The sequence below is a fragment of the Oenanthe melanoleuca genome, chromosome 2 (assembly GCF_029582105.1).
Source record: "Oenanthe melanoleuca isolate GR-GAL-2019-014 chromosome 2, OMel1.0, whole genome shotgun sequence".
NCBI classification, from domain to species: Eukaryota; Metazoa; Chordata; class Aves; order Passeriformes; family Muscicapidae; genus Oenanthe; species Oenanthe melanoleuca.
Window position 1 is genome coordinate 70,419,116 of NC_079335.1, and position 26,380 is coordinate 70,445,495.

Consider the following 26,380-nt stretch of genomic DNA (forward strand, 5'->3'; position numbering starts at 1 on the left):
CAGGAATACTGAGGTTTCTGCAATCCTATTCCTGTCCCATAAACAATGATCAGAAAAATGCAGCAAGAAAGCTGCAGGCTGGGCTATAGTTAACATTGAGCAGCAAGGCAAATGAAGCCTCAGGGAACAGCATTGCACTGACAGAAAACTAAATGGAAAGTGTTGTATTAATTACCATGAAATAGACAGTCTATGGGAGGCAACGATGCCAGCAAGATCCTGTCATTCTCTGGTCCTGGGCAGTTAATTGTGGTTCAAAGAGCTGAGTGCATCTGCTCTGTCCCAGGCTAACCACCACTAGTAAATCTTTCTAGAGACCTTCAAAAGGAAAACTCAGCTAGAACATTCTAGGTTTAAGAGGAAAACTTCACATTTCAACAGCACAACTGTCAGCTGCAAAGAATTTCAAGAACAAGAACTTTTCCCCTTCCCATGACAATCTTCAGAAGGAAAAACAAGAGCTGAGCTGGGCTAAAACTCCTGCTAAAATCTGAACCATTTCTCTTAACAGAAGACTACATACAACAGACTAATAAATCCACAAAAAAACAAACATACACTTATATATACATACATATATAGATATATATATAGATATAGATATAGATTAAATTATATAGATATAGATGATATAGATGATATAGATATAGATATAGATATAGATATAGATATAGATATAGATATAGATATAGATAGATAGATAGATATAGATTAGATATATATATAGATAGATGATATAGATATATATGCATTTGGCAATCTTTGGTGTTGGCTCACTCTAATTCCCTGCTGGACACTGCACACAATCTTACCACTGCCTTCAAGACCTGGCAAATGGCCATGGTCTGGCAATGTTGTAGCTGTCCCACTGTCTCAAGATGCACAGCAATGCCACAAGACACTTGGTTACTGACTGGAAGGGCTGGAGGCTCCTTAATAAAAGGCAAACCCAGTAAAGGAGGAAAATAATGAACAATCATATAAGAAGAGAAAGGCAGAACATTTGCAGTTAAACTCCTGTTACTGGGAATTTGATGGAAAACATCAGTGAAATTGTGTTAGAAAATCCATCATAAGAAAAAAATTGAAGTAATTAAACAAAAACTGTACATACATGAACTATGTAAAGATGTCTACAATTAGATTTTGGGGGTAACAGGTCAGAATTTACCTTCTGTACATTTAAGGAAACAATCTTATATTGGGTTTTGCTTTTCCAAATGACTTTTTTTTCTAGATACCCATGTTTTAATTGAAGATCTGTTCTGTGAGGTAGTGCTTCTCCATGACTATTCAAATTAATCCTAGACCTAGTTCCATTTGGCATATAAAATTTGTAAAATATGCTATATTTAAGACTGAGTACTGGTGTCCACAGTTTCAGTGGATGTCAGTGGGAGCTGGGGCACTCTCATCCCTTCAAAGTGGTTCATACATAGCTCTCAATAGAAGGTGAGGATTACCTCCAGCCTCTCTAAGTGCTTGACAAAACATAAAGCTCCTCTGGCATGTGAGATTAAGCCAAGTACAACTGTTAGCATATATCATAATTAACACAGGAGGACATTTGTCTAAATATAATTGCCAGACCATTTAGTCCTACACTCAAGCCCAGTGTCCCAAAATTTTCCTGTTTTCAAGTCTGTGTGTCATAGGCTGTGTGCCCCCCACATACCCCACGGTAACACAACAGTATCAAAGAATGGGCAGCAGAAACTTTGGAGCAGATTGTTAAGTGACCAAGGCAAGGGGCTTTCACAGAGGAGACTGACAGAGCTCACACCACAAACCAAAGGTTGCCACAGAAATACCTGTAATTCATGTTGGATGTGAGCTATCCAGATTTTTTACAGCAGTCAGGAGGTACTGTGGAGAGTTTACAGCTACTGTAAAATCTCCTTTAATGCTTATGGCTCCTGAAGAGGATGCTTAACCTTCGATAACCTTTCTTCCCTCTCTTCTGCAAGTACCACTACAGTTTACAGTGTCCAAAGAAGTGCCAACTATCCTAATGGTCCTAGTCCTAAGGTCCAAGTAAAATAAATTCATGAGTGCATAAGAAAAACATTGGACTTTTATAGAACTATTTAAAAGATAAGTTTTTAAAAAATGAAAGATAAAAACTTATGCAAGTAGTTAAGTATTTGCAGTTCTGTTTTTTTGAGATATTTGGCCACAGCTGATATTTAGGCCTTTAAAAAATAATGAACCTAAGAACTTCAGCATAATTTTATCCATACTTACATAATTAAATTCAAGACATATGAATAGTATTATATTTTTTTAATTAATTACTAATTACTATCCTCTCAGACAAAAAATTGCCAGACATAGCACTATCTCAGTAATCATCTGAATACTATTAATGGTTTATTTGAAGTGCATTCACCTGCCTGCAGTAATATAATCTTCCATCTTCATCTAATAAACTAAACTAATAAAATAAAGACAAATTCAATATTCATACACCTTGTTGGCAGTATACTGAGTTCAGATTATGACCTCCATTCACTTTTCCAATAACCTCACAGAGTTATCTCTTTATTTCTGTATAAGCATTTTTCCTCAAAGACTAAACATGCTTTAAATTTTCTGATGATTGCATGAAAGTATAGAGCATTAACACAAACACAATTGCCTTCTGACAGACATCCATTTTGTTAAACACAGGTGATATCTCTCACTGGCTAAGCTCATATCTCCAAGATACAACTAAAAACTTTAATTTCTGGTTATATCAAAGATTATCCTCCAGTATACTAAGAAAACAACAGCTGCTGTTGTAAAATTTGCATTATTTAGAAGATATTGTGATAAGCTTCCATCATTCCAGGAAGAAAGCCTTAAAGTTCTTATTTTTGTCCTTATTATAATGTCATCCTTATTTTTTATGGTTATTGCCCATTCACTTTTTAAAATTGAACATACTTTTTGAAAAAGTGCAAAAATTAACTTGACAAAAATTTAAAGGAAACTCTGATTTTTCTGCAGAGAGAAAAATCAACAATTCTCTCCAATTGTTGTGCTTACAGTGCAACTTAGACAAAAAATCACCTTGCCGAGATTGCTCTTCAGGAATAACAACCCTTTGTTCCCCTGCACCAATATCAAAACAGAGATCTTTTCTAATGTATCAGATTTGAATGCAGTAAATTGTTTGATGTCAATGTGATTTCACAATTTCATGGAAAAGAAACTACAAAAAATGCAACATAGCAGGCAATGGTTGAAATCAACTTTTTGCAAGTATATGTATACATAACCTCAGATCACTGCTGTTAAGGCAAAGGTTTCCTCAACATTTCATTTTGGAAAAAGTTATTTACCAGAAGACTAAAACATGAAGTGATAGACTGCATGAATAGTTCTATTTTAGAAATACATTTACAGTTACTGACTTTCCATTTAAAGAAAAACAATCCAAAAAGTGTAACTGCTTGAAAATCTTGCAAATGCAGACTTTTATCAATAATTACAGCAAAAAATATGATTCTGTAAATAAATCTTCATTGCTTTTTCATGATGTGCAAATGCTCAACGAGAAAGTCTTTTTCAGGATGGGCAAATTAAGTGAAAATAGTTATGCAACAAATGGATTTACATAGGAACACTTCATAAGAAAAAGCAAACACTACAGAACACAGGAACTGAGGTGCAAGATTTATTTTCAAATTATAACCTTCTTGATATTATTCTGGTTTTGTTTTCTTATCATTTACATTGATATGACTAGCATATTTACTGCACTCTGGAATTCTGTTTGCTTCACAGAGTCACTTCATTGCTACAATAACAGCAATTTGAAATCTTCACATACTTCTCATTCTTTCAATTTTTACCTCAAACTCTTTTCTCTTTAGCATCAGGGTTTATTACTTTTCAAGCAACATCCATCTTCACAAAACAACATCATGGCTTTGAGTGTCATTCAATCACAAATTTTGAATTCAATTTGTGGAAAGGAATTGATGACTAGCTGTTGAAAGTTTTCAAATAAATTACATGAAATATTAAATACTTCATTCACCTTCTTGGTATGAATGTAAGATGCAAACTTGTGTAAATAACAAACTGGCATGCTAGTTCCACCTATTGACCAAGCATACTTAAAATTCATCACTCTCTTGCCTTAGAAAAGACTAGTTAGATATTTGATAACATTGCAAATAATTTTGAGGATGAACAGATTTTTCAGTTAATTACCACAAATTACAGTATTTTCAGTTGTAACACTGTAGTAAAGTTTTTTCAGGTTTTAGTCTTTGTCATCCCAAGGCACATTAAAAAATTAAATATTTCAGAGGCAAAGAAGAAATCTCATGTATTTAAAATATCATGGACTTCAATAAGCATGTGAACTGGGTATTGCAAGTTTTCACTGTGCTACATTAGAATGCATTACTGAGTTATGCATTGCAGGAGACTGTAAAATAAAACACATCATAAAGGACTGCATATTAAGAAGCTTTTAATAATGCTACATATTTAAGTTTTTATATTGACTATTTTATTCATACCATAGGATCAGGAGATGGAGATAACTTTTCCAGTTTAAACATACCACATAATTGGTAGTCAGAGCTACATGGATTTAGGGCATGATCCAAAGTGACACTTCACTGGACAGCAGCACCTTTATTTGTCTCGTTTGTCACTTAAATCCAAAAGGAAAGATTTACTATGACAGAAAAAAAGCCTTCGTGCTTAGTGCTGCCTAAAGTATTTACAGGTAGAAAATGAATTGGCTTGTTTAGAGCATGGTACTAATAATGCCATGGTTGTGGGTTTGATCCTTGTGTGGACCATTCAGTTGGGAGCTGGACTTGATGATCTTCAGTCCCTTCCAGCTCAGGATGTTCTGTGATTCTGTGACTCTCCTCACACAGCCTGAACAAGCAGCTTGTGCAGCTCTGTGCATAGCCTCAGGAAGAGGTTTGTCCTCATCACCAGTGGCATCATCAAAACCTGAGGCCTGGACAAAGCAAGGACAACCAAGCCCAATGTTGGCAGTGACCTTTTCCTTCATTCCTCACCCACCATGGGAGTGAAGTTTTGAGGAATAAGTGCAGTGCAGGCAGCTCTGTGTTCTGGGTCCCTCTTTGGATTAAACTATTTGAAGGATCTGGACATCTGAGACTCTGCTGAGGGAAATCTGGTGTTGAGCAGATAAGGAAACCTGGTCTGACTGAGGGTGTGGGGTGTGTAGTGGAGAAGAAACCTCAGTCCCAGTCAGGTGTGAGAGTGACTGAGAGTGTGAATCCTGGATGATCAGACAGGGAAGTTTCTTTAACATGATGGAGGACAGTGAGCAGACAGCAGTTCCTCTGTTGGGCAATGCTGGAGCAAAGCTGCTCTAGGATGGAGAAGTTTCCATATCCCTTCTATACCATGATAATGCATGGACAGCCCTGAGCTGCTGGAAATATGGGGAACATAACGGGCACAAGGAGTGAAAGATACTCCTCTGGTGGCAGAGGAATTGCTTCATCATTGGTTAGGATCTTTCTGCCAAAGATGTCCTTCAGTACTGGTTACTGAGATGAGGGATTCCCAATTTGTTAGTTTCATTGAATCCAGACAGAGTAATTTGAGGACTCCACTATAGCTCAGTAGGATCAAGCACAGCTCTGTGTGATCATGTAAATCCTACACACAGCAGTTGTCTTCAACCTTGGTACTGAGATCAGCTTCAATTTCAATAAGCCAAAGGACAAAGAACTGTTTAATCAGCTAAAAGCCAGAAAATATCAAAGAATATGAGGTCCATACCAATGACACTTCAGGGGCATTTATCACTAGGAAAGGCTAATTAATACCTTGAGTCCCTCCACTCTTTCTTCCGGAGACAGAAAGCTAATCCTCCTTCATAAGTCACAAGAACATTGCCAACTACAAGTGTCTTGCCAATAGCAAGTAAAAGACTCTGAACCCAATGTGACATTGCTAGACAATTCTGCTGCATGGACTTGAGAGAAGGCTGAGCCTTCTCATCATATCTTGTAGTATTTGTAACCACATCTCCTGTTTGGATTTGGCCTGCTGAAACACACACCCAGCTTGTTTCAGAAAATAGCAGCAGACAGCAGTTAAAAGAATGTGATCCTTCCAGAAGAGGCAGATAACCACGTGAAAACCCCTGTGTGAGCAAGTGGGCTCTCCTCAGTTTTTGGATATGCACTAGACTGAGGCTTTCAGCTGCTCTAGCATTTTCTTAATGCAAATTATAGGACTTTTTTTTTCTAAATTATTTTTATCAGCATAATCACTTACTATTAAAGCAGTCTTCAGAAAAGATACTCCTAAACTATATACTAAAGCATATAGATATAATAGATGGTGTAACAACTCTGTAATAAGGAAAACACTTTATTTAAAGAGATACACATTTCTTCTCTATCACTTTTCAATAAACATTTTGAAAGCAGCTTCCATAGAAGGTTCTTGCTCTTCAGGGAAGACTTATTGTTCTCAGTTCAGTTGGCTTTTTGCATTGCCCATTCCACTCTTGGCCCTGGCTAAAAGAGAATATTGATTTTTATTCGATCTTAGGGCTCTGGCTTACCGATGTAGCATGACAGAAGTACAGGCTGAGCACTCGAGTGTTACTATGGCTGGATAACACCACCTACTTGCCAGTAACTACTGTTCTTCCCAGCAATTTTTCCTATTTAATGTCATTCTAGTGGTATTAATTACATTTATTAACATATTGAACAAAAGTAGTATTCTGTATAAGGTGATGCAGAGGAAAGTCTTTCAGTCTCAGTGCTGGGGAAGACTTGTCACTAATCTTTCAATTAGGGGGAAAGAAATCCCAACCAAATAATTCATGTTACTGTGTAGAAAACAGTCTCAAGCAGCTTTTTTATATACCAATTCTGAACTGCTTTTTTATTTGGCATGACTGATCTGATTTTGCGATTGCTTTTGTGATTCAGTGATCAGATGCTGAAACCAGCAATGCTGTTTATTGCATTGTTTCTGCACTAACAAACTCTGATTATGTTTGCTTAACTAATAGACAAGGTATTTGATTGCCATGATAGAGGTAGTGTATTTGTTAATTGCTCACTATGCATTTTCCTGGGAATGGTAAAGAAGGTATTTTGTCTTGAGTTTGTTCGTATTTACAAATTGTGTCAAATTGTTGTCTCTTATTTTAGAAAAAATCAGACAAAGCAAATAATCCAGCCAGATTCCACGCAAGATGTCAGCAGCCTGCTTTTCAGGTACAGGTTTTGCAATGGTTAAGCTGATGACTTCTGAACAAGAAGATCAAGATAGTAACTATACTTAAAAGTGATGCTTATGTCAGGTAAAAATGAGTTTGGGATTGTCATGATAGAAAGTTACAGCATTGATGAAAAAAATTTTCATTCTATTTCACAAGCCATTTTGACAAAGGATAAAGTATTTAAAGGCCTAAGGAAAATAGTTCTTCACTCAGATCATCTCATTTGTTCCCATGGAAAAATATAGAAACAAAAATGAGTAGTAAGAACATGTAGGCTTACTAACATAGGCCATGACAGATAAAAGGACTCCATAAAAATCAAGTTTCATTTATGTACAGTTGTTGTAGCCTAGATACAGCAAAGTGTCCTCAGGGAGTTAAGACACAGCCAATGCACAAAGGTAAAAAAAAAAATTTTTATAATGCAAATAAAACAGTAATATACAAAAGCCACAACACCTATGCTGGATTGGAGACAATTTATGTTTAATACTCCGATTAACAACGGATTTAAGTCTGGAACTTTTCTGTCACAAAAGATAGAAATCATCACAAGAGATAATCAGATTAAATTTCACACAAAAATAGACCAGGATGTAGTATAAAACATGAAGCTGTACACTTCAATACAAATAATATGTTTAGCTATGAAGTAGCGTGTCTAAACAATGACAGAAGGATCCAAATGCAGTTAAAAACAGTAACTATAAGACATCAAATCTAGTAAGAGCTAATAAAAAGGTAAGACCAAAGAAACAAAACCATGATCATGAATCTGACAGAGACAACCACTGCAGGTGCTGTTTTATAGTTGTAAGCAGTAAGAAGTGAGCATCTGCCCCTTCCATCCCTGGCTCCATCAGTTGTGAAAGCACACAGGTACTGCCACCCTCAGGAGCAGCAATTTAAAATACACGTTCTTCCAGATGCAGACATGGGCATGCAGTTGCCTGCTTCATTTGAATCACAGCATTGCCACCAATTACTTTTGTGGTCTTGAACAAATTAACTCTTTGCTACAAGTTTTGCAGTTGTAAAGGGTGAAGATAATATGATCCAATCCCCCCTAAAAAAGTGTTTCCAGATTCATTATTCAGTAGCAGTTTGAAAATGAATGCTGTATAAACATTGCATTTACTTCAGGGCTGAATGCAAAAAACTAGCATTCCAACTGCTATCTTCTACATTTATTTCTTTTAAATACATGCAAACAAATTCCCTAAAGACAAAAGGCTTAACACATACTTACTGAAGGGAAACCTAGAATTCTTTTTTCTCCAACCTAGAAATTCCCATTCAGTAGCATTTAGCTTGGTTTACTCCCGAGTATTAGTATCAAAAGGTTATTCTTATATTTTTATTATATCAATACACTATGATATTTTTACTGAACTATGAAAATAAATTATGCTATTGTGAGGACCAAAACTTTGTTTTCAACATTTCCCCAAAAGGCAAATAGATGAAGTTCTGCTATTCCCAAGACTCCATACCAGACCCAGTATCAACTCCCTTGGACTAACCTTAAGCCATAGATAATTATACAAAGTCTTGATGGAAAATCAAGATGTTCCTAATTGCAGTCCTGACAAAAAGCACCTATATCATCAACAGTAATTTAAGAGAAAGCCTTCCCATCTCTATTGGTACAGGATCTTTGTGCTGCTGAGAGATTTTCCAAAGAGAAAGAAAAGTCCCTCACTCCAAGAGACTTGCTCTTAAGTTTATGCTGAAGAGGAAGGATTCCAGTCTTTCTTTCCAGTGAAGGAAAGTTTATAAACAGACTATACCAGAAACTAAGAGCAGTGTAAAATTAAAGACCAACATTTTACCACTATTAGTCAGAGAGTAAAGTGGAGTGAATTTATCCTTTGCTTAGCAGGGTTCCTAAACTGGGGGAGAGAGAAAATTCAGCAGGACTAGAGCAGTCTTTATAATAGCCTATGAAAAACATTGGTACTGTGTTCCATCATGCTAAGAAAGCAAGCTTCAGGAAATCTTCAGCACCCTGAGCTTGCTCATTTCAGTGTCTTCAAAGACTTTGAGGATTTCTTAGGCATTTCTTTCTCCTTGACTGAGACAGCTGAAGCTAAAACTGAGCCTACTTACATCAAAACATAAACTGAGCAGGTCTCAGTAGACCCATGGCCTAGACAAAACTGGAAAGGAAAGAGGTCATTTGCACCAGCAGCTAAACAGCAAATAAACACATTCTGATGGATGAGGTTAGGGTGGGGAGCTGTTTATTCGGGTGGGAGGAGGGATGGGGTGTAGTGATCAGGGAGGACCTAACAACGAAAAATACAAAGCAAAGTTCAATACTTTTACTGAATTATCTGCTGTGGAGCTTGAGCTCCAGTGCTGCTTGGAGCACTCCAACAAGAAAGCAGCAGCATTCACAACACTGGTACTTGGAAGCTCAGACACTGAATGACCTGCATATCCAACACTAGGACAGAAACACTGTCTCACCACAGTAATAAAAGTGCTCGAGGACAATAAAACATCTCCTGGGTATTTTGCACAGAAATGGGAATATTCTTGTACTGCCAACATAGATTCTTCAGGCATATGACAGAATAGAAAGATCAATGATAAGCAACATCTGGTTTTATGCCTGTGGAAATTAAAATTTTACCATTCCGACTAAAACAATACTAGAAAATGGATCACTATTGATCCCATATTCTGAAAGAGATTAAAGGCATGCTTCAACATCTAATTTGTCCTTACAAACGCAAGTATGACCCAAGTGGAAAAATGCCCCCACTCCAATCATCTCATGTTCACAGTCTCCCAAAGTACAGACGAGCATGAGGAAAATGGCTCTAGATAAAACTTCATTACAGATCCGGTATGCAGGTTTCCTGTGCATGGAAAGTGCTTAAACTACTTAATATTTCTGCAGTAGACAAATAATCCTGAGAAGAGTGTTATTTGATCGATCAGTGTTTTTATTAGAATAAGCAAACAACCTAATTCAGAGTGTATGTCCAGGAGACTCACAAGAAGCAGTAACTTTTTCTAAGTAACTTAAACCATTTGTTAAGTCATTCTGGATCTGACCTATGCTATATTTAGTGCTCTCTTGTAAATAAGAGCCAGTTGCTGAAGCTGATAACTTTCCTTCATATGAAAATCTGTTTCCTCATATTTAATTTCTAAAGACGATAAAGGTAGTTTCCATTTTAATTCAGCAAAGTTGTCATTCTAAAAGTCTGTTGTTTTTTGGGTTTTTTTCATTTGCAGGGTGGTAGGTGCTTATCTATCTATTTATTTACAGAATAAACACTTTAAGATGCTCACTAGCTATATTAGCTCAGCCAATAATACTCTCCTATCAACATACTCTCTATCAGAACAACAACTGTACTTAACAACTTAGGTGAAGACAGAAGGCAGCCTCTGAAAACAGCTTTAAAAATAAATTTCTTTTAAAGCACTCCATCACAGTTTTGCTGTTTTGCTACTTTACATGGCCTGACACATCAGACTGCCCACTGAAATTAAAAGTACCTCAGTGGAAGAAGACTCTACCATCACTGTCTAAGTAATGTTAGTATTTTCCCATGATGACCACTATTTGTCCCATTCCTGGTCAAACTCTTTCTAGAATTGCTTCAGTGTGAGACCTGTGCTTGCAAATAACCTTAATTGGTATTGATTGCTCCCACAAAGCTTATTTACTTATTGATATAAAGGCATTCAGAGTATAAGTCTGGTTTCTGTGTACTGAAAAGAAGGAAGCAGCAATAAAATATACATGAACTCAGATGATGAGGGTTCCTGTGCACAATTTAGAGAATGGCACATTTGGAGATATAAATTACTTTGATTTGTGTACACTCTGAAAAACTTGGAAAAAAAATAGGAAAGAAAAAGTATACTCTCAAGAAGACCTACACAAAATTCAGGGGAAATAAAAAAAAAAAAAAAAAAAAAGACAGCATCAAACTTTAAGGGCTGGAACGACAGAGAAAGCTCAGATTTTGGCTATATCACTCACCACTCACATTTTTGTCTCACAGAGGTCACCCTGATCCTCCTCCTGATAATTCCTTTTGTGTCTTCTCCTCACACCAACATTTTCAAAAAAATGTGAAGAATCAAGAGAGCATATGCAAGAGACACATGTTTCTGACTCTCTGAATCAAAGCTTTGGCATGGACAACTGCTGACATTGCAGCGTTAAGGAGTTTCACAGGCTCTGTTGGCTTTTTAGACAGGCTTCAGTGGCAGCTCATCAGGTGTTTTGAAGATGTAATTTTAATGTTTAAGCAGATCCTAAACCAAAAAATATAATTACCTGAAAAGCCAGAATTATTAAAATGCAATTGGAATGTGCAAAACCACAAGGCTGCTCTCACACAGCAGAACAGGAAATTACACGCTCATCAGAAGAGACAGAGAGACTCATACACTGCAGAGGTTCAAAGCTCAACAATCCAGGCAACCAACAACAGAAAGAAGGGGAAAAAAAGAAACCTTCCTCACTTTGATAAGCTCATTTCCACTTAGCTGATATCTTACATAAACCCATATTTTTAGTTTGGGGATTCTCAAATGATCATTCAGACACATAAAAATTTTCCAATGGAAGAACAACGACGGGTAGCAAATATAAACCTGCTGATAGTAGATCTACTTTCTAAATTACTTCTTGTGGATTCCTCAGAAGGTAGCCACAAACCCCAGGTCGAAAGCCTGTAATTTACTGCTTCTGACCTTGCAAAGACCTCTTTGTGCCACAAGTTTTATATGACCTTCAAGAACCTCCTTCACTTTTAAAAACCACAACATACACAGTAAGCTGAAAAATATCCCTGTGCATTTACTGGTAAGCAGGCTTCACATAATTTTTACCAATGCCAGCATTTCATAGGAGTATATCACTGTGATTGTTCCAGCTCTACACACCAACTTGCAGAAAAAACTTTCATCTGACATTTCAACCAAAGCCTCTAATAGAAATACCAACATTATACTAAGAAAAAGAAATCAGCAAAAGTCACACCTGAATAAATAACCCAAAGCCCAAGAACTACCAAAGGGATAAAAGGCCTGTATTCATTTGCCATGTGATGAAATATAATAAAAATGTGAAATTAGGTACTTAAAACTACTAAATAGCCAGAATTGTTGTAGACCAAGGCTATTTTTCAGCTTAAATACCATTGGTGTGGATGTGTTTTTCTTTCATATAGTGGAAACAAAAGCCATGCTATGTCAGCATAGACTGAGAAATGAATCAAGGTTAGTTCAATACATTTTAAAATGTTAGAGAGAAAAAGAACATTCCTTAACATATTTAGTCTTTCTGCAAAGTGGCTAGAAAAAAAATGAAAGGAAACTAATTTACAGGAAAAAAAAACTGTAAAGGAAATTTGAAGACTGATTCATTTACGAAGTGAGTAAAAATGTAAAAAGACAACATGAAATATCAAAGCAAACACTTAAATACAAGGGAAAACTCATGAAAAAGGATGGGGAAAAATGGTAGTTATCCATGTATGTCCCCCTCAGTAAAACATACAAAGATCAACAGAAAGATTACCATGCAAAGAAAAATGCTGCAGAATGAGTACTTTCAGTAATCTTGCTCAAGGGTCATTTTTAAGTTAAACACAGATGCCACACTGTCTTACCTAGAACTCAAAAAATCTTCTAGAAGAAGTGTATATTATTTCTGAAAAGCAAGTTGGGGCTACATTTTAAAACTACAGAACTGCAATCCTGGCAAATGTAAAACGAAAAATAATTTACTCACAGCAGAATTTACTGGCATTAAATCTGATGTTAGGCTGCCCTCTTCAACCACAGAATCATTGAATATCCTAAGCTGGAAGAGATCCACAAAGGTCATTGAAGTCCAACTTCTGGCCTTGTACAAGACAATCCAAAATTCAACTACGAATTTGAAGGACTCACGTCCTTTTTTGAATAAATGTTTCAGTAACTGTAAACTACAAAAAGGGAAACTGTAGAAGTATGAGGCAATATATCAACAGTGTTCATCTGAGAGCAATGGCATCAGACATGAACCCATTTCTGAGTGAATGCTCATCACAGTCCAGTCGTGGCATGGATTCTCTGATGCAGTGAGAAGCACACACAGATGATGCAATTGAAATTGTGAAATAGATCAAAATCTATTGCCCTACTTAGGCTGTAAGATTCCCTTCCTCCTTTCCTCCCTTAGCTCCAAATATAAATGGTAACCAAAATGCTGCCTTTGCTTACTTCTCCTACAGATCTTAAAACGGTATTACGGTGGTGAAACTTCTTAAAGAAGGCTAAGTAGTGAAAAGCAACGCTCAAGTCATTGTTAAATTATGCAGAATTCAGGAGATCTCTGCTCTTTTTGAGCTGCACCCTGCATGAAATGTGAAAGACTTTCCCAAAGCCGGGGCTTTGGAACTCTTTTTCCATAAACCATGCTCACTCAACTGGTTTGTGTGGTGCTTCATTTGAAATTGGATTCTGTATCTTCTTACTTGGCTCCAACTCATGAGTCATAAACAAACAGCAGCTCAGAGACAGAGGATTAACTTCCTTGGAGCAGTACTAGATTAAGTAACAACATACAATCAGACCAGATGATAAACCAAGAACTTCAATATGCCCAGTAATACAGAAATGCCTAAAACCCACAAAAAATGTGTACATTTCCCAAACAAATCTGGTCAAGTTTGGTTGGCACTGCTGTGTGGCTGTAGTGACTGTGCAGTTTACTGAGCAAGCTGCCTGCCACATGGCTGTCTCACAGCAATACCTACCCCCTTCTCTCTACAAAGCCAATTTCTGCAAAATGGAAATGGAAAACTACAAAATGAGAATTGCAGCACTAAGATGCTGCTTTTGTTCAATTCATCTTGCATCACAAAACCTGTATAGACATAATGTGTCTCAGTAAAAAACAAAAAGGAGAGGGAAAAGAACAAAGAAAACATTTCTAAGTATGACCCTGACCTTTACTACTCACAAGCAAATTAAATTCTACATTTAGAAAAGCATTACTCATTCAGTAATGTAACACCTTTTATTTTCCTAAAACCTGTCAGGACAAGGAAAAAACAACACAACTCCCAAAAGTGTTTCTTTTTCAGAAGTGATTCTACTAGAAGATACAGATATAAACTATAGGTTTTTCTGTGTATCTAAATTACTTTGGTATTGAACAGCATGTGTAGCTTGAATGTTTCCTCCTTTTGGCTTCAGACCTACACTATAATTTGATTATGCTAATTCTCTTTCCTGCTTTTCAGAATAAACAATTTTTTATTCTGAAGCACCATATCAACAAAATCATAATACATTACCTTAGCAACTAGAAGTACCTCAACATAATAATCCATACAGTGATAACTAAAGTCACAGCTAAGTATTTAATCTTAAAAACTATCAAATTAACATAGTAAGAGATAGAAAAGGACAACAAGTCAACAAAATTATTTCCCAATCCTCCTGTGCAAATTAGAACACTTTGCTTTCCATTTCACACTTAAGCCATGGAAACAGGAAATACAGCACATTCCCTTGTATAAGAAATCCCAAACCTTCAGACTACTGCCTAATTCAGTGTAGGCCCCCAAAAGTAAACAGCCAGAGCAAGAAAGAGCCCTCTGCTTTACTTTAAAACAATCATAAATCTCTCCTTGCCTGAAGGACAGCACTTAGTACTCCTAAAGCTCAGGTCATCATATCATTAATTCTATTTTGCCCTCCTCAAAAAGTGTACCTGGAGCAATAGATGGTAACTAGGAACTGCATATCCCAAAACCTTTACCACTGGCAAAATTGAGAAATTCAGTTTTACCTTTTAACAGGCAAAGGTTAATGCAATAGAAAAATATATAGTGAAACACAAGGGAAAACGAAATAACTGCTTCATTCCCTGCAAACTAAGTTTAGTGAAAGCAGATTATAGAAACCTGGGTCAAAGCGCTGCACTGTAGACAAATCACACAGAATTCAATGGATCAAAATATTTTGCCTCCTCTCTACCTTTATGATCATTCAGGGAAGAACTTTGCTTAATTAGTTAATTTCCCCTTTGATAGTCTCTTTATGTTAGAAATAATTTCAGATTTACTTTGTCTGAGGTTCCAGTTTTATGGCCTTGGGATATTAAATTCAGGCAGTTTTGATAAGCCACTCTATCCCTGTCCCGTCACTCTATTTCTGTGTAATGATCATAACACTTAAATCATTGCAGAAAGAATTGAGTGCAGTTTTACAAGATGCTTTATGCATTCTTGCAGTGAAAGGCTGTCAGACTGCTTACCAGACATTGGTGTTTACAGTACACAGTCTCCATGTTCACAGTGATGGCTTGCCATGCAAGGCTGAAATCATCTTTCCTTTGCACACTACCAACACATTTGCCCCTTTCTTCTCCTGCTTTGTGTACATTTTCAGGATAAAACCATGCTCCATTTCAAATCCTCAATGTAGGTTTGTATTTTAACTTCTTCCTGTCCCCTCACATCAAAAATAAAAAGCATTGGTATCAGCAAAAGGACAGGGAGAACTTTCTTCGCTTAAAAGGAAAAGCCACACAGCGATACCATGAGTTTCTGAGGTCTCATCAGATGGTATGGAAAAATAGAGAGGAAAAGAAGTCTGATAGAAAACCTTCCTTCTCATCTCACTATAAATTAAATGAAGTTAAATCAGACTTAGCCAAACTAGCCAGAACAACTAGCTCTGGAATCAGACAGCCTTTGAGTATTCAAGTGAGCAACTCTCACCTGTATCTTTATCGAAAGCTTGAGCACACAGATATGGTGGCACTTCATTGAGAAATAAATTACTTTTGAAACTTTCCCTAAATCAGAAAGATTATGGTCATCTGCAACAGCCTACACCAATAAAGAGTTCAGTAAGAGCATCCTTCTGCAGTTTTGCGTTCACCTAACAAGTTGTCCTGGTTGCAGAGAGGGGGTCAGAGCTTAGGTTGTTATTCTGCATCATGCATGCCATTGGTTTCCAAAGGAAAACCCTGCTGCTCCACTGGGAGCTGGCCAGCCACCACGCTGCCTATGTCTGAGGAAGCCACATAGACACAATCTATGGGAAGCATCCACCATTATTCTTGTTCCCAGTGGTGAACACCTGTTTATGCCAGTAAAATACCTTCTTTTTGTATCCTTTTGCCATTAATATTGCTGTCGTTACTGTGCCATGTCTTACTCTTGCTTTGTGCTTTTAGTAAATTGCTACCTCAAACCATAATTTCTGCTTTAGCCCCTCCCTCACTGAAAGAGGCAAACGAGAAGGGCAGCAGCTTACTTCAAGTTTATTTTCCAGCTGATGCTAAAATAGAACACAAGTTAAATAAAAATACATTAATATAATGAGAGGCAGTACTTGTATTAATGAACAAACAACTTGTTATATTTGTCATACTCAACTTTTAAAAGTACACATTGAAGGCTGCGGTGTGAAACATTGGTGTCATCATCATACTCCATCTGGACCAGTTTTGTGGATGCAGCATTATGTACTTGGCACTCATAATTCAGACATTTTGGAAATACAGTTCATTTGAGCAGCCACTTGCACACCATTCCAACACCAGTACCAAATGCTCTGTAGCATCAGAAAGAATGTATACATTAAGTTCACAAATTTGAGCATTTAAACTTATACATATATTCCCCTTAACTGTAGTGAATTATGTTCTAACCCCTTTTTCATATTGAAGTTTTTTCACTTCTATAAAAACTCTCATAATTTTGACTAACTACATATTCTGCTTTCAGCTGGGAGTTAATTTCCTTCCTATTAGATGGTACAGCACTGTGGTTTGGATTTAGAAAAGACTAATGCTGATAACACACTAATGGTTTTAGTTGATGCTGAGCAGTGCTTACTCCAAGCCAAGGACTTTTTAGTTTCTCAGGCTCTGCCAACAAGGAGGTCTGCAAGAAACCAGGAGAAAGCATGGCTGAACTGGCCAAAGGAATATTCCACACCATAGAACATCATGTCCAGTACATAAACTGGGGAGAGTTGGCAAGGAGGGACCAGTCACTGCTCTGGGATTGGGTGGGCATCCATCACTGGGTGGTGTGCAAGGGTATTGTGCATCAATCATCTTTCTTGGGTTTTACTCCTCTCTTGTTATTATTATCCAAAAATTCATTTCAATTATTAAACTATTCCTATCTCAATCCATGGACATGGGTATGACCTTTATTTTAGCTTTCTTTCCCATCTTACTGGGGAATCTGGGGACTGGGGTGAGTGAATATCTGTGTGGTACTTCACTTTTAGATGGGGTTAAACCAGAACACCACATTAAGCCATTTAACTCCACCTTTCAAGAATCTTTGTGTGGTTTCAGACAATCACTGTACTTCAGCTCTTACAGTGAATACACATCTTCATATGCCAGGGCTATCTCCACATTAATCTTATCTTTGACAGGTCCAGTCAAAGCTAAAAATTTCTGTAAGAAACCAAATTAGATGTTTAAGATTCTGTCTCTGGTGTGATTTCCAAGCTTTTTGTTTCACATCCTCTAGAATGTTTCAAATCATAGGCCCACACAGTGTCTATTCCCTCTCCAGTAGTATGATCTGGAATCCAGCAAGGGAAAGGAAAGCGACAGGCAATGATTCTGGCATTGCATTCAAGTTCTTCTTCCAGCTTCTTCTCCAGCTGTGGCATCTGTTGAGTTACAAGAAAAACCTCTCAGAAACAGTAAAAAACAAGAGCATTCTCTTTAGAATCTAATTCAGGTGGTCAAGTGAAATCCAAGATTTGAGTAATTTTTTTTTTTAAATCTTAGGAAAGTATTAATGATATATATTTTGGCTTTGATGCCTTCACAAAGAATATATAAAACAAGAAAATTGTTATTGTCCCACAGCCCGAGCTGGTGGGATCAAGGAAATCATTACTTTAATATATACAAATTAAATCAAAACTTGTAAAATATTCCTTAATTAAAATTAAAAATAAAAAACAACAACTAAAACTTCAGGCAAAGACTTTGCATGTTCTAATTCATGATTCTATTCAGTGGGGTTCTTCTCTGAGAGAATGAAAGTTCAGCCCCCTGAATTTATGCTATTTATGACACACTACAGTACACAAGCTATTGTGTGATACTCAAAGGTCATCACTGCTCACAATTTACAGTCCAATCCCAAGACCAATCCTGGGACACTCCAAACATCACACAGGCAACAACCCAAAGCAAACATTCTGCTGTCACTCTATGGTAAAATACTGTTATGTTAAATAATACTGAAATTGAGCTTAGTTGAATCCACACCCTGTTAATACAAGCACGTGAATCCCTTCAGCAGCATTCCATGAAACAGAATGTAGAATCATGGAATAGTTTGGATTGTAAGGGACTTTTAGAAGTAATCCAGTTGAACACCCGCCATGGACTGGGACTCTTCAACCAGATCAGGTTGCTCAGAGCCCCATCCAGTCCCCATCTACTGCCACTCTGGGCAACCTGTTCCAGTATTCTACCATCCTAGTCACAAAATTTTTCTTACTTGTATATAATATGAATCTGCCATCTTTTAGTTTAAAACTATTACTCCTTGTCCTGTCCCTACAGGCCCTACTAAAAAGTCTGTCCCCACCTTCTTACAAGCCCCCTTTAAGTACTAGAACGTCACAATATGGTCTCCCCAAAGTCAAGTCCTCTCCAGGCTGAATAACCCAAGTCTCTCAGCCTGCCTTCATAGGAAAGGAGTTCCCCTGAACCCACTCCAACAGGTTCACACCTGTCTTGTGCTGGGGTGCCCAGAGATGGATGCAGCACTCCAAGTGGGGTACCACCAGAGCAGAACAGGGGGGCAGAATCTCCTCCCTCCCCTGCTGGCCACTCTGCTTTGGATGCAGCCCAGGATACTTTTGGTTTCTGGGGTGTGAATGCACACTGCTGGGTCATGTCCACCAGGCACCCCCAGGTCCTTCTGGTCAGAGCTGCTCCGGATCTGTTCATCCCCGCCTGGGTTGGTACTTGGGGTTACCCTGACCCAGGTGCAGCACCTTGCACTTGGTCTTGTTAAACCTCATGAGATTCCCATGGGCCCAATTCTTGTCAACTCCCTCTGGATGGCATCCTGTCCTTCAGGCACTTCAACTGCATCACACAGCTTGGTGTCATCTGCAAATTTTTCTGAGCATTCACTCAATCCCACTGTTTTATGCTATTGATGAAGATATTAAGCAGGACTGCTCCTAATACAGACCCTTGATGGACACCAATTGTAACTGATCTTCATCTGGACATGGAGACACTGACCCTCTGAATGCAGCTATCCAGACAATTCCTTATCCACTGAACAGCCCATCCACCAAATCCATCTCTCCCCAATTTAGAGAGTAGGATGCTGAGGGGAACCATGTCACACACTTCTATGCAACTCTCCTTGGTTGAACACCTACAGTCCAGCTTTCCTCCATTCACAAAAACTGAGAGGATATGAAAGTCAGGGGAAATATCACTACTTTCCTAGAACAGAGCAACACCCTGCTAGTCACATACTCGTTTTCTAATAAGTGTTTTGCAAATTCTGCCACGGATTAAGTGAGAAATAACATATATAGACTTAAAATAAATTTCTTTTCCATCCCAGATAGTGATTATGTTCTAGAGAAAAAAAAAAAAAAAAAAAAGAAACCTAAAAGATTTAGACACTTTTGTCCTTTGGAAAAGTTTGATGGTATATTTAAGCAGATCAGCAGTGCACATCCATTTGGAATTTCTTTTATTCCTATATATTGTATCTATCTGAATGAGCAATTTTAATGGCAAACTCTACAGGCTACTTCTGCTACATGTAAAAAGCTAATTACTTTGGTTATTATGATGCAATGTTTAAACATTAAAAAATTTCAAGAACAGTAGTTATTTACAAATATAACTTAAGTCACAGAGACAAAAATACATAGAATTTCACCAAAAACTATAAAATAAACAAAACCCAAAAGAACATTAGAAAATAAGACTGACTAAAGAAAAAGTATTTCCAAAGGTTACAAAGAGCTTCCATTATCACATACATGCAGGGTGTGTCTTTGATGTTAACATCCTATTATAGCTACATTTAAGCTAACAATGGAATACTTTAGGAAAATTACAGTCATAGATCTAATATACCAAAGAGTTACCTCCAAATATTTTTAAGGCTCTGACTTCACCTGCACTCTAAATGCTTTGAAACATTTTTCCTGCCTTAAACACCTATAAAAATAAGCCTACTAGCACCTTAAACAAACTAGAAAAATAAGCCCACTTTGTTATCCAAAACTGAGTTGAGACACCAGAAAAATTTTTGCTACAGAAAATATAAATATAGACATGGACCAATTTTTTAGGAGTAATTATGAAAATTAGTGACACTGCATGTCCATATTAGCAGAAATTAGAAAGTATCATTAATAGCTCAGCCAAGTTTAGTCAAAAATAATTATATCCTTGAACCAGTCAAACAAGTTTTTAATCTAAATATATCAGTTACACTAGGTGTTACAATCGTATTGTATTTTATGTCAAGCCAGGGATTGGGGGAATTTTTTGGTGTGTCAACACAGATACATAGCTTAGTAAACCTTTTGTACAGTATATAATCAGTTAAAACACACAGGAGATGCAAACATGAACACCATCATCCTACCCTGAACAAGTAAGTCTCTCTCTGCCATAACTCAAACATACCTTCACCCCAGATGCTTGCAAGAACAAGAGAGGTCTTAGTCTTCCCTGAAGATCAATAAATTGAAGTTTTTAAAGCTAATCTCGGCTATGAAATAAAAGCACTGTGTGAAAGCATCAAATCAAGCCAGCATTATTAAAAAAGCAAAAGAGATCTGTTGTTCCTCAGTAAAAAACAAGAAATGCATTACGGTTTCTAGAAAATTAATTTAGTCATTCAGGAAGCTGAGCATTAAGAACTTCTAAAGTAAATTTAAAGGGGATCATAAGCAAATGAATGTTCAGGAAACACAGAGGTTCGTATGTTTGCATCTGTTGCATTTATGCCAGTACTTTTGCTGAAAGAATTTAACCTAGTATTTACTGCATCTACAAAAGTTATTCTGAGCCCTATAGCTACCCTTTCTATCACAGCTGTAACTAATGTATCCTGCTTTATTACACCTAAAAGTTGATTCAGTATTTCTGCTGGGTTTACTCACAATTACCCCAGGGTATTTGTTTATTCCTAGTTTACTGAGCCAGCTTTCCTCACCAGCACTTTTCCTCTCGGTGCAATGGCAGAATTCCTGACTGCAAATCCAAACGTTTCCAGTGCCCCCTGCTGGAACCCAGGCAAGGGAGCACATAACACCCAGGGCTGGCAGCACGAGGAACATCACAGCACTCACTAATATCCCACACATATCCACTTCAGATTCCAATACGGGTTACAATTGCAATCTGAAGTAGAGATTTACTTCTGGTGCTGTTGAAAAAAACAAACCAGCAAATAAAACCACACAGAATATGAAGGTTTACTGCTGCAGAAATGTTTTCAGTGTATGCTGTATGGTGTAGCATCCCATAAAGCTCTTCCTTCACTTCATCTCGCACCTGCCTTAGCAAAGGAACAAGCAATACAGAAGCACAGGCTGACAGAATTGGGTTTGTCCAGCCTGGAAAAGAGAAGGCTTCCAAGGGACCTAACTGCAGCCTCCCAGTACCTGAAGGGAGCCTACAACATGGAGAGGAACCTTCTACAAGCATATGTAGTGACAGGACAAGGGGGAAGGGCTTCAAACAGAGTAGGTTTAGATTTGGTATAAGGAAGAGATTTTTCACATGAGGTTGGTGAGGCACTGGAACAGGTTGCCCAGAGAAGTTGTGGATGCCCCAGCCATGGAATTGTTGAAACCAGGTTGAATGGGGCTTAGAGGAACCTAGTCTAGTCAAAAGTGTCCCTGCTTATGGCAGGGGCATTGGAACTAGAGAAGAGAAGGTTGGGTGGAGACCTCATACAAACCTTCCAATATCAGAAAGGAGCATACAGAGAAGCTGTACAGTTCCACCAGGAACTGTAGAGATATGACAAGGGAGAACAGATAAAAACTGAAAGGGAAATTTAGATTGGACATTAGGAAGAAATTCTTTACTGTGAGGGTGGTGAGACACTGGAACATGTTGCCCAGGGAGGTTCTGGATGGCCCAACCCTGGCACTGTTCAAAGCTAGGCTGGATTAGGCCTTGAGCAACTGGTCTAATGGGAAGTACCCCATGCACAGCGGGGGTGAGACTTGATGATACTTAAGGTCCCTTCCAATCCTTAATATCCTTAATATTCTATGATTCTATAATTATTACTGACTACCTTTGACCATCTTCAGGTTGATTCATTTTGTAGATTACTGTATTAACAGTGAACACCTTGGCATTAAAATAACTAAACATTGTAACAAGTAATTAGACAGTATAATAAAATACAATAATATAATAAAAATAAAAAATCAGTAGCAAGCTTACCATCTGAGGTACTCCAAAAACAACAACATTTCTATAATGGGAAAAAGAAACCTAAAATAAAATTTGAGAACAAATCTTATTGAACATGGCATTTACAGTTGGAGAAATTCTCACCATTCTTTTCTCGTAATTCCTCTAGCTGCACTTCTTTCAACAAGGATTTAGACCACAAAAATGTAAGGAGATCCCTTACCAATTTTTCATCACAAAAGCTTCCACATAAAGAAAACTTTATACTGCTGAACAGCAAAAAAACTTCTCCTGTCTGGCCAAGAATATGGAACAGCAATTCTAGAAGCACAGAAAGTATTAATTCAGAAAATACCTACATGACTTTACTAATAACTAAAGGGTTATTTTCACAACTCCTGTATATAATAAAATCATGTATACTTTAAGTTTGCCCCTTCTTTTGTTAAATGTTAGCTAGCTATAAAAACTTTCTAGGCATTATAATGACTGAGCTCTTCCACTCAGCACCATGAAGTTCTCCTATGCTCCTCTGAAAACACAAACACCTCTACAGACAAAAAAACCCTCCCACATTCATCAGGCCCAGGCTTGCTCAAGGAGCCTCTACTGATAAAGGAAGCACTTGAATAAATCACAAAAGCAGCAGACCTGAGTATAGTGAGCCCATAGAAACCAGATTCCCAGCACAAGTACTTTTCTCAAAGCCCAATATAGCACCTTGGTCAGACAGTATTTAGCTCTTTCAGGAAAGTATTTCCAAACTTATAAAATCTCTCAATCATCCCAGATCCATTCTTACATAATTCACTACATACCTTCCATAAGTCTGAAATATAAAATTTGGTGTTCTGATGTACCCCATCTCTCCAGGCACGATATCTGGAGTACCAGACTAGCCAGGGATTCAATTCATAACCGACAGCCTGGAATCCCTTTTTTGCAGCTGCTATCACCTACAAGGAAGAAAATAAATCTGCACTTAGAAACATAAAAGTCTATTCAACTAAACAGGAGCACACAGTTATATTTAAAATATAAACCAAAGGAAAGCACTTTTCTAAGTCACAGTAGTTTTAATGCCCAACAGATCAGCTGTATAGAGAACAAAAACTCAAAACTACATTTTACTATTATTACTAGTCTAACTGAAATATAGCCAAGCATACAAAATGAAAACAAACATTCACAGGGCAAAGCTGGGAGCTTGCAGTACATCTGTGATTTACATAAATTTTAATTTAACACATTCATGACACTGTCTTGGAATTAAAGAGTAGCAACATTCTTTATGGAGAGAGAACAGTGGTCAAACACTCAAAGTTAGACCACTTGTTTGAAAAGCATTGAGAGATAGGTACTTGAGCAGACCCTGAATAAGAACCAAAATGACACACCAACAGAAAGAGCCTAAAAGTAATCTGTTGATCTACATTTTTTTAAAAAATCAAAAAATGCACTGATTTCTATAATAAAGGTTTCCGACATAATTTAAAAGGTTACTGCTAACTTCTAATCAGGAATCACCTGATGATCTATCAATTACAAAACAAGCAAGGTGAAATCAGGAAGTACATATTTCTTAACAGAACTTCTCAAATAGCTTTACCTGGACTGTGTATTTCACACTGTTAAAATAATACATCTTCCATCACACACAGAGTAATTGCAAATTCACCAAAAGAATCTGATATTTTTACAACACTTGGAGATGTGGTAAATATCTTCATATTTATCCACCAATTACACCTGAGTAAGTGCTCAATAATTAAAAGCATCTGAACAGACTTTTTCAGGACAGATGCATCAAGGAAGCACCAAGCATTCACTTTTAGGCACCTGGCTTTCCAAATAGTCTTCAGTCTCCATTATATTATATCAGAATTAATGACACGTTACCTATTGAAATTAGATACCTCTGATGAGAGTCAGAATGATGATCAGAGAGGGCATCAGAAACTGCAGTTATCTCATGCTTAAGTTTTTTGGTCTTTTTCTTACCCAGGCACAATTCAAGTCATCTCCACAGAGTTGGGGTTTCAAATATTTCTTTGTTTGGTTTTTTTACATGGACAAATAGTTGATTCATTCACATAAAACATGGATAAAGGTAGCATACAAGAAGTTATGTGTTTCCATCAAAAACTACCACCCTGTAGCTAAATCTGACTTGAAGCAGATAGTTATGAAAAAACACACAAAATGTCACAGCAACAGAAGAAAAACCAAACCACACCATTCTCCACTGTATCCTCACCACATTTCACAAACTGGGGCTCAAGCAATACCCTGGAAACACAGTACCACTTCTTCTTTCATGATTCTCACCATTTCTCTTGGTGTTTATCCTAGTTTCACCACATGGATTTGAAAGTGGGGAAGCACAAAGGTGTGAATACTACAGTTCTAATCACACCCGGATTTTTCTTTTTATAATCCAACGCTCATTGCTCGCTTCTTTTTGCATTTCTATCACACTTATACATTAAGCATCTCACAGCCTTGCTGCAACTACACATTTTGTGGAATCACAGCTCTTCATCAACCAGTACCAAGACTCAAAAGATTGCATCTTTTCAAGTGAATGCACTGTGATTCCCTCCAGTCACCACAGTGACATTTTGTCCATTACCTTGGTCAAGCTACAGGTAAGACTGCAGCAAAAAATATTTATTACTCATCAAAACTGAGACTCGGACACAACCACCGGATGCAAGAGACAATACATTTTCAAGTGTGAGAAAACGCAGCCCCGGCACCTTGGCACATTTTAAGAGGTGATCTAAAAGGAAGGCAACATCCAAAACTTACAATGCGGCCATCCCCGCTACCAATGTCAACTAGGGAGCCACTTCTGTTTTCCAGCATTTTCAGCACATTCTGGATCTGAGCGGCGGTAGCAGGAACGAAGGGCAGGCACACCTTCCTCAGGGCCGGGGTGACGAAGGGGGTGGCCACGGCATAGAGGGCCGCCAGGGTCCCTCCCAGGCCGGCCGTGACCAGCAGCCCCCAGCCGCCGCTCCGGGAGCCGCCCGCTCCCTCCTCCGCCAGCGCCCGCGACATCGCGCCTGCGGACCGACAGAGTGCTTTCGCTCACTTGGCACAAAGCAGTATCTTGTAGCAAAGAGCTAGGGTGTAAGAGAGGGGAAAACCACCGTATACCGCTCCAGCCGAGCTACGGCTGCTGAAAAGCTGAGGGAGCAGGAATGCCATTGAAAGCCCCGGCCCTCCACACGCGGGCGCGCAGCAGCGCGCCCCAGATCAGCTCCAGGGCGGCGCAGGCAGGAACCTCCCCGCCACGGACCGCCCGGGAGCCGCGACGGGACAGTCCGGGAGTTACTGCTCCTTCCCTGCGAGGAACCTTTCCCCGGGACACAGCGACACTCCATTGCACACCCCAACCCGCACATAACCAGCCCAGGGTCACGCTCGGCCTGCAGCATTTATAGGGAAGGGCCGTACCACTTCACTGTGAAGAGGTAGGGGACTGAAACCTTTCCGAAGGCGCTCCGGAGAGAAGCGCCGCGCACACTTTTTTCACCGCGTGTCCTCCTTCCTCTGCCCTCACGTCACCCCTCGCAGCCCGCTGTCACCTCGCCCGCCGCCCGTATTCCGCCTCGTTCAGTCCGTCCTCCCTCCTTCCCTCCCCGCCCCCGGGAGGCGGGGGTGCGGCCGCCAGCGCCGGGCGGCTTCCAGAAGGCTCC

General features: G+C 38.3%; 1 protein-coding gene and 1 long non-coding RNA gene across 2 annotated transcripts; one reads left to right on the top strand and one right to left on the bottom strand.

The window, feature by feature from the left end:
* Nucleotides 1-16,410: 16,410 nt before the first annotated feature.
* ATPSCKMT (ATP synthase c subunit lysine N-methyltransferase) lies at nt 16,411-26,338 on the bottom strand. The gene is made up of 5 exons (XM_056485666.1): nt 26,139-26,338; nt 25,488-25,744; nt 23,495-23,632; nt 22,707-22,757; nt 16,411-17,908 (listed from the first exon to the last, which is right to left on the bottom strand). Exons 2-5 carry the CDS (start codon nt 25,737-25,739, stop codon nt 17,711-17,713), a joined length of 639 nt encoding a protein of 212 aa, XP_056341641.1. The 5' UTR covers nt 25,740-25,744; nt 26,139-26,338; the 3' UTR covers nt 16,411-17,710.
* LOC130250216 (uncharacterized) lies at nt 18,207-19,889 on the top strand. Its single transcript, XR_008839938.1, has 2 exons — nt 18,207-18,979; nt 19,046-19,889. It is a non-coding gene; the product is annotated as an uncharacterized LOC130250216 (long non-coding RNA).
* Nucleotides 26,339-26,380: the final 42 nt, after the last annotated feature.